Source organism: Oenanthe melanoleuca, unplaced genomic scaffold, assembly GCF_029582105.1.
Source record: "Oenanthe melanoleuca isolate GR-GAL-2019-014 unplaced genomic scaffold, OMel1.0 S320, whole genome shotgun sequence".
NCBI classification, from domain to species: Eukaryota; Metazoa; Chordata; class Aves; order Passeriformes; family Muscicapidae; genus Oenanthe; species Oenanthe melanoleuca.
In genome coordinates, this window is record NW_026612969.1 from 15,463 (window position 1) to 24,983 (window position 9,521).

At 47.5% G+C, this 9,521-nt stretch overlaps 1 protein-coding gene across 1 annotated transcript; it reads right to left on the reverse strand.

Annotated features, from left to right (window-relative positions):
- Positions 1-1,198: 1,198 nt before the first annotated feature.
- On the reverse strand, positions 1,199-8,850 carry LOC130266883 (inactive tyrosine-protein kinase transmembrane receptor ROR1; the record flags this gene model as incomplete). The annotated part of the gene is made up of 3 exons (XM_056516157.1): positions 1,199-2,657; positions 5,473-5,684; positions 8,601-8,850. Coding segments are annotated over 3 exons (1,875 nt in total), but the record flags the coding sequence as incomplete, so codon positions are not given.
- Between the last annotated feature and the right edge of the window lie 671 nt (positions 8,851-9,521).

The following is a 9,521-nucleotide window of genomic DNA, read 5'->3' on the forward strand; positions in this document are numbered from 1 at the left end:
AACATCATCACACTTTTGTGCAAAAAGATAAAAATAAAGTCCTATTATACAACATTGTCGACTGAGCAAAAAAGATTGTTTTTGTGGACAATAAAAATATTATTCAGTACAAAAAAAAAAAAAGAGTCTGTGGAAAATGTACCGTACACAGCACGTGTGTAACTCATCAAAGTGGTTTCAAATGAAGAATCTCGATTGGTTCTACCTGAATGGGTTTTTTAATGACACAAATGGTGCATTTCTAAGTGGAAAATCAGCACTAATTCACATTATTAGACACAATTGCTATCGATGGATTTGCTGCCTGATGGAATGCGAGTCTCCCTTTTTCCAGGGTTACTGGAGTCAGAGTCACTGAAATGACACAATAAATATTCCTGGGAAAACTGATTGTCATATATAAAATTGTGGTTTGGTGCTTTTCCATTACACAGTTGCATAGCAACAAAAGATAGAAAATTCCTGCTTGAGCGACTAGATCATGAAATGTTATCTTTGAAGAAGCTGATTCAGGTTCTGAAATTAAAGCCCTTTAATTTCATTTCCTTTAAGGCAATTCCTTAAGAACTCCAGCTGTCCTTAGCAGCCAGCAGCAGATGAGGTTTGTAGACTGCAAGCTGGTAACTCCAGCATTTGTGCTGCCACATAAATGACATTTTTTGGTCTGAATCTGAGCTCAGATTCCCAGCTAAACCAAAGACCAAAATCCCACCTGAAGTAATTGATTCAGCTCTCAGATCATATATTTGAAACACAATCCTCCACTGCAACATTTACAAATATTTTCCCTATTGGCACTGAAATTGCACACCCAGATCTCCGAATCTTTGCATCTCCTAAAAAAAGAGACAAATATTAAAATACGGTTTTCAGTATTTAAAAAAAAAAAAAAGTTCCTGTGATTTAAACCACGCCGGAGATTTAAAAAGCTGTGAAAAAACGTCGGATAAAATGTTTTTATTTTTAAAAAACCCCTCAAATTCCCTCTTCCCCTCTTTGAACTGTCGGCGGCACTTGGAGGAACGTGGCCAAGGCTGAGGATTCCCACCAGGAGGATCTGCCTAGTCGAGCAGTGAAACTTCACAGAAGACACTTTTGCTGCAACGTCTGTCCAACAACAACAACAACAGCAACAACCAGAAAAGGATCTTTAATAAAATATCTGAATAGGAAAAAAAAAAAAAAAAAAAAAAAAATCTTTCCTCCCCCTTCTGAAGAGTCCTATTTACAAAGGCCTCGCGTATCTACAACTCCGCCGAAATGACCGAGTCGTTGGGTCCGTGCGCGCTGGAGTCCCCCAGCAGGGAGGACTGCTTGGAGTCCACTTTGTAGGGTTTCTGAGTTTTGCTGGCAAACACGGCCATGCCCATGCCCGCGGGGTGGCTGGGGATGGCCATGTGGGACAGCAGGGGGATGTTGGCCTCCTGGTTGGAGCCGGACGACGGCAGGCTGGTGACATGGCCCGTGCTGGTGGAGCCGCTGGCGCTGCTGGGCGAGCGGCTCTTGGGAGGGGGACAGTGCGGGAGGACCCGGGGCGGCCCCGGCGGGGCGAAGTGCGGCGCGGGGAAGGCGGCGTAGCCCGGCGGGATGGGGAAGCCGTTGATGGGGATGTAGCGCTGGTTCTGCGCCATGAAACCCGCCAGCTGGCCCTGGGGCATGGCCTGAGCCGGGAACATGTAGTTGGGGTAGCGGGGGTTGCTGAGGTTGCTGACGGGGCTGGCGCTCAGCGAGGTGGTCTGCGTGGTGGCGTTGCCGCCCGACGGGGTGGTGGAGCTGGTGTGGCTGGACAGGCCCTCCCAGGAGCGCAGGCGGGCGTGGATCTCCTTGAAGCGCGGCCGGCGGGACGGCAGGTCGTGCCAGCACTCCGTCATCAGCCCGTACATCCTGGGGGGACAGTCCTCGGAGCACGGCAGCAGCTGCCGCTTGCGGATCATCTCGATCACCTCCTGGTTGCTGAACCCGTAGTAGGGCTGGAGGCCGAAGCTGAAGATCTCCCACAGCACCACCCCGAAGGACCAGATGTCGGAGTCGGAGGAGAACTTGCCGTACATGATGGCCTCGGGCGGCATCCAGCGGATGGGCAGCAGCGACTTGTTCTGCACCCTGTAGTAATCAGCCGAGTAGATCTCCCTGGAGAGCCCCAGGTCCGAGATCTTCACGTGGAGCTGCTCCCCGATCAGCACGTTGCGGGCCGCCAGGTCCTTGTGCACGAAGAAGCGGCCGGCCAGGTACTCCATGCCGGCGGCGATCTGCACGGCGATGTGCAGGAAGTCGCCGTGGTCCAGGCTGGATTTCACCGTGCCGTCCTCGTCGCTGCTGCAGCCCACGTCGGAGTGGGGCGAGCGCATGACCAGGAACTCGTGCAGGTCGCCCTGGTTGGTGTACTCGAAGAGCAGGCACACGGGCTGCTCCTGGCTCACCGCGCCCAGCAGGCACACGATGTTGGGGTGCTGCAGCTCCGCCAGCAGCGACGCCTCCTGCTGGAATTCCGCCCACTGCTGGGGGTTGTTGAAGTCCTTGAGGGTCTTGATGGCCACGAGCTGGGCGTGGTCCATGCCCGGCAGGTAGAGGTGGCCCTTGTAGATCTTGCCGAAGGCGCATTCCCCCAGCTCCTCCATGAAGCGCACGGCAGACAGGGGCAGCTCCTTGGCTTTGCTCTGCGGGAGGAACACCAGCCACACATCAGCACCGAAAACACTTCCCTTTGGAGCGAAATCTCTTGGTGCGGGATGTGTGGGAGCCAAGGAGATGGACACCATGATCCCCCTGGAGCCAGGCACAGCCCGAGGCAGGATCCAAATGGGATTGCCACATTCCAAAACACAACAGAAAGAATTCCTTTCCATCCTCCCCACAAGGTCAGATACAAGTATCGGATCCAAATATATGCAGGAACCATCAGCATCTCGGCATTTGGCCTTGGGCATTTCTGTACTTCTGATTGAATGTGACTAATTTCAGGAATTGAGGCAATTCCCATGCTCTAAGAGGTCCATGAAGTGTTTTTTTTGGGCCAGACCTTGGAGTTTTAGCAGGAAAAAAAAGATTTTGTTTTAAAAGCCATGTCCTTGTAGCCAATTCTCCCTTGACTTGGCTGTTAACCCTTCCAGGTACAGCAGAGCCTGTTTCTCTTCCCACTATTTCTGTTCCATCCTGAAACTCTGACAGGGAGTTTCTCAAAGGAGAAAGGCAAACCTTTTAAACATTTATTGCCCTTTGGTGTGCAGATATTCACTCCTGGGCCATAAAGAACCTGGATTATTCCCAACTTCCACTTGTGCTTGTAACACCCAAACCCACTCGTTTAGGGCCCTCAGTAAATCCACAGGTAGTAATTTAAGGTTAATGAGTTTGGGATCTAGGTTCTGTAAATTAGTGTAAACATTGCCATTTGCATTCCTGAAACCGTGCAAGGCCAGCTTCCCAGTGGCAATGTGGGGAAAAAACCTGACATTTCAAAGAATCATGGAAAAAAAAGCTGGTTTAGCATGAATTAATTCTAATTGTATTGATCACTTACGACTTTTAGACAAACACTGCAGCAATAATAATAATAATAATAATAATAATAATAATAATAATAATAATAATAATAATAATAAAGCCATTTAAGCAGACAGCCCAGTAGACTGCACAGTGATGGCAGGAAATTAGCTATATTGTTGAGGAACAGATGGTTTATATTACCCAAATCCTTTAGGCTAAAACTTGTTTAGGTCTGGCATATTGTAAATTATATTTTAGTAATGAAAGTGAAATGACCTCTGTCTGACCTGAGCCTGGGTCTGTCTGTTTGAACCAACAGAGTGGAAAACTGGGGGAAGAAAATGAAGTCATAAAGTTTTGGCAGGAAGGGCTCATTTGGAGTGAAGCAGTTGTAAATCTGCTCAGCTTTTGTTTGACAAGTATTTGTCACACACGGGTGTCCAAAATGTAGGGAAGTGTAAAATACACAAGAGGCAGCAGGTCAGGGGAAAGGGAGAGGGAAACCCACCCCTTCCACCTCTTCTTCAGCTCCAGGACAAGATGTCCTTAATTTATTATATTTTTGAAGGCAATTAAAATCCCTTAAAACTGGAGGAAATGCTAACATTCCTATTTATCCAAGCAAACAACTGCCTCAGTGGGAGCTTGAAGCTTAAACGTGTTTTCACCCAAAGCTGACATCAATTTTCAAAATAAGATTCCATTTCCTTTCCTTGAAAATATTGTTTGAAAGGCAATCAAAACACTGGAGACAGGGAGAGCTGGCTTTCCCAGTGGGGAAATCCTGAATTAGCATAAATAAAAGGAAAATATTCTTGCAGCACATGACTTGCAAATTGAAAGGAAAGAGAGTGGTCAATATTTCCAAACATTTCCAGGAATTTCTCCTTTCCTGTGCTGTGTGTGCCAGCAGGAAAAGTGGGAATTGCATCCTCAATAAAAGGATGCTGGCATTCCCATTATCTTCAGTTTAGCCAGGATTGAATCCCAAATTCCCAAACAGGGAGCAAGAAGCATTTCCAAATTTAACAAAATATTCCAGGATCTTGGATGCAAGATGCAGTTTGGACACTTTATGAAATGTTGTTTTTTACTGCTACCAACATTTTGAGATAAAATGACTCCAAGCTGTACAGGAAAGCTGGAATTGGGAATTTCCAAGCAAAATGAAGATAAATTCACCAGGCCAGTGTGTTTGGGATTGAGATACAGCTTTTCATTCTAAAATGCTTCAAAACAACAAAACCCACCAAATTCCAAATGAACAAAGCCCATCAAGTTCTTGAAGAACCATAAAATATCCTGAGCTGGAAGGATCAAGAGCCTTGGCATGGTATGAAACACAAGGGAAATGTTTTTCCAGGGAATTCCTGTGCCTGTGGGTGGTGGGAGGCACTTCCAGCCCTGCCCTGGGTGACACAGCCAGCTCTGCACATCCCACCAGGGAATCAGGCTGATCACACCTAAATCAAAAAGATTTTTTAAATTCCTCCTGAATGTGGGGCTGTGGTGAAGCCAAACACCAGCAGCAGGAGCTGTGCTGCAGGCAGAGTTTTGGGGCAGTTTTGGTCATTTCTGCTTTTAACTGAGGCAATGGGTAAGCCTGAAAAGCCAAGGAACAAATCTTTCCAAAGGTGATTTTAGCTGAGTGAAAGGTGACAGATGAACTGAGCAGAGCCATGAAAAGCTCTCCTGAGGAAATGCTGCATCACATCTTTACCTGCATTACTCTCCCACTTAAATGAGGTGTTTTAGAGATGCTCAGGAAGGGCTCTCTTGCTTTATCACACAAAAACTCCATTATTTCTCCAGGGACACAGGAATAAACCCCTTGGTCCAGCTGCTGCTGCTGAGAAACCCCTCACAACAAAAATCCCACAAATCACAGGCTGGAAACCACCTGAATATTTCAGTGCTGGGTTGTTGGAAGCCTTTCCCTGCCTGCCTGTGGGGACAGGGAGTGTGGAAGCAGAAATGTGAGCTCACCTTTGGTTTGTAGGCGTTGAGCATGGACATCTCCACGTTCTGCCCCCGGACGTGCTTCGGCTGCCTCTGCACTGGGGGGGACGAGGATTTCTGGTTGTTGCGACAGATGCAGATGAAAAAGAAGAGCAAGGCTATGGCCAGGGGGATGGTGACACTTGGCACCAGGATGTACAGGATTTCCATTTTATTCTTTTCCTTGGAATCCTTGTAATCTGGTTCAGAAAGAAAAAAAAACAAAAAAACCACCCAACAAAGGAATGAAGCAGAGTCAAACACATCCCTGGGTCAGCTGAAAGGGTTAAAGAGAAGAAAACATCATTTTTATTTTGCCCAGGGCACAGGGACAAGGACAGATCCCCCACCCATTCCCCAGGAGCATTCCCAGGGTTTAGGGTGGAATTACACCCGGATTAACTCACACTGCAGGGGAACTCGGCATCCCTGGAGCCCAGGCTGCCCGGGCTGTTTCCAAGGGAATTGGGAATGCCTGAGGCTGCCCTCGGGAGTCTGGGAGAACGGGGATGTTTTATTATCCCTGCAGGGTCACTCCAGTTTGTTTGTCTGTGTTTTCCAGGCTGGATTTGTACAAGTGCTTAGCGGCCCACACAGATCTCCTTTATGCACTTCATTAAACATGAACTTGATCTGAAGCTTGGGCTCGACTCAAATTGTGACAGAGGCAAAGTTCAAATGGTTCTGGATGTCACTTTGCATAACCCCTCTCCTCTTTCAGGCTCATGCTGTCCTCTGCTCCTCTCTGATCATTCCTCTCAGATTAATTTGTGCCATCTGGTTTTTAATTAAGAGGAGAGGTAACCCAAATATTCCTACAGCCTCTGGGAAACGGGAGAGGACTGAAACACCGTCCCCAGGACATTTTCTCTGTTCCCAGAGAGGCAGGGATTCACACTCTGCCCTGCCCAGCCTTCTTAGGCTTGGCTTTGCTAAGCCTCATGCTGGAATTACCCCGTGTTTCACATCTCCCCACCACCAGGTTGACAAACTTTGATGAAACAAATCTCTCCCAGCTTGTGAGATACAGTTGAAGAAAGGAAAAGAAAGCAGCAGCACGAGGCAGAGGGAGACCTGGGCACCAGTTCATCACCTGAGCTATTCCAGTCAAAAGCAATTATTATTCTTTTTAAGTAGCAGCCCCAGCCGTGAAGCCTCATTAGGTTAATGGGCTTCTTGGGAGCCACCCTAATTAAATCCATTTCCCATCTAGGCATGTCCTGGTGAGGCAGAATGCACAATACTGATTAAAATGGGCCTGAAATAGCTCTTTCAGCCAGTGCAAAACCAGCAGAATGCAAGTCCCACACGGTATTCTGGTTTTAATATGCAGATTAGCACTTAACAATTCAATTACTGCTCACCTGATCCAGCTCTGTTTGTATTTAGAATAATAAAGCCACAGAACAAGGAGCACCATTTAAGGCAGCAGAGAGAGGTTTTTGGCAATTAAAACCTTTGTCAGGAATTCTCCAGCCCAGCCAGCCCATCTCAATTATTATCAAACAAATCTTGAAAATCAGAGAGTTTGGCTCCAAAAGAGTGCTGGTATCCCAAATCAAAAGCTGAGCCAGGCCTGGCATCTCAGAGCCCATCTAGAGGGGACTGGCACAAAAATCTCCAGGACAGTTTTTTGTTGTTTCTGTTGAAATAACAGCAGAAGAGATACAGGATTTGAAAAGTGTGGGGAAAACCATGGAATTACTGAGGCTGGAAAAGGCCTCAGAGATCAAGTTCAACTCTTAAACCAGCACTGCCAACACAGCTCAGGCCTTGTTTAAAAAATAGAGGTGGCATTGCCTCTAAAAGTCCTTTAAAATGGAATTGAGGTTTGTGTTCAAAGAAGTGCCCTGGCTGCATTTCGGGTTTGCAAAATGAACAAAAAGGGAGATTCAGATCTCATTTGATTCTGCTTTTCAGACACCTGGGAGGAAGTGAATGGAAGACCTGAACAAATGGGTCCCAATTGTTTTATCTGCATGTAGAAATAACAATATTGATAATAGGCCAAGGAAAAAAAATTGCTATTTGCATGGACATGCCAGAAATGCACCCAGAAATGTTATGGAAATTCAAGGTTTCACACAAAATTTGATGTTGCCTACAAGTTGTCACAGTAACATTTACCTTTCCCCTTGGAAATGAGATACCTTTGATGTTCCTGCTCCATAGCCAGAACCAAATTAAATTTTTTCTGGTTATGGTTATGAACATTCCTGCAGTGAGACATGTTCTGAGTCTGCTCCAAAGTCTTTTTCAATTAATGGAAAGATGGGAATCGATGCCAAAATGGGATCTAAATTATATTCTTACTGAAAGGGTAGATCAGGGGGAAGGCAGATAGTCTGGGCTCTATCATTGCATCTCAAACCCTCTCCCTGGTTTTGGGCCCCTCACAGGGAGAAAGCAATGGAGGGGCTGGAATATGTCCAGGGAAGGGAAGGGAGCTGGGAAGGGCTGGAGAATCCCTGAGAGAGCTGGGAAGGGGCTCAGGCTGGAGAAAAGGAGGCTCAGGGAGCCCTTGTGGCTCTGCACAGCTCCCTGCCAGGAGGGGACACTGGGGGGATTTGGGATCTGGGAACAGGGACAGGAGGAGAGGGAACGGCCTCAAGTTACACCAGAGGATGTTTAGATTGGACATCAGGGAAAATTTCTCCACTGAAAGGGTTGTCCAGCCCTGGCACAGCAGTGGTGGGGTCTAAAAATGGATTTTAAAAGGGATTTAAAAGCTGGGTGGATGTGGCACTTGGGGACGTGGAGCAGTGGTGGCCTTGGCAGTGCTGACTTGGTTGGACTTGATGACCTTGGAGGCTTTTCCAACCTAAACAATTCCATGTTTCTATGATTTAATTTGCCCTAAGGAACAACAACCTGGAGCTGGCAGTGCACAGCCATTCCCCAGCAAATGATTTTCATGCCACCACTTTGTCACTGCAGGGGCAGCAAGGTGTCCTCAGAGCAGGGCCAGCCTGCCTTTCCTACAGCTCTGTCCCCAGGGACTCACCAAAGACACTTTTGCACCAAACCCTTCCCCAGGGACTCACCAAAGACACTTTTGCACCAAACCCTTCCCTTTTTTGCCCCCAAACTCCAACCCAACCCGTGCCAGGCATTACCACAGGCCGGGACATCGCAGAGCTCCGACTTGAAGTTCTCATCCAAGGTGAAGCACCACGGAGCATCCTTCTGGTTTCCAGGGTTCCTGCAGTAGGAGTGGCCCCCGTTGAGCTCGGGGTACCTGGCAGCAGTGAAGGTGTGGGTGTGGGGGTACTGCGAGTTCCAGGGCTGGCACTGCCGCCCCGAGCGCGTCACGCTCACCGTGCCCCGGTAATCCACGCCCGTGCTGTTGTAGCACCTGTGATCTGCAGAGACAGCCAGAAGCCAAATTCACTGAGTGTGAAGGTGAAGGAGTGGGAAAGAGGGATGGGAGAGATGGAAAACTCCTCCTTCCATGGTCATCTCACCATTGGGAAATTGTCTCAGGCTGCAATACAGGATGTGATCAAAAGTTTGTATTCTATCAGCATCTGTTAAACCAGGTGGGGAAGTGATCCTTATCTCCACAGGAGATGTCTCCTGTTAATGGGTCATATGTTAAACCAGGTGGGGCAGTTATCCTTGTCTCTGTGGGAGTTATCTCCTGTTAATGGGCCAGCTGTTAAACCAGGTGGAGCAGTGTTCTTCATCTTTCCCACAACCCATCCTTCCTCCAGGAAATATCTCCTGTTAATGGGCCATTGAGTCCCACTGATAAAATTACATCACCCCATTGGGAGATGCTCCACCCAGGGGAAGGAGCCAAGCCTTTCCTAAGACAAAAACTGAGATTTTGAGCACAAAAGACACCTTGTAGCAACTGGATCTTTCACCATTTTCCTCACTTCTAGCAGGTTGCTGGAAGCGCTCCTGAATGCTCTGTACTTTAGATAAGATTTGATAAATAACCCAACCCAAACGCAAGAAAATCCATTTTCATGTGTATTTGTTAATCCTGGCTCTGAGTGAAGGCAAAAAAGACAGAAACAAACCACCGATCA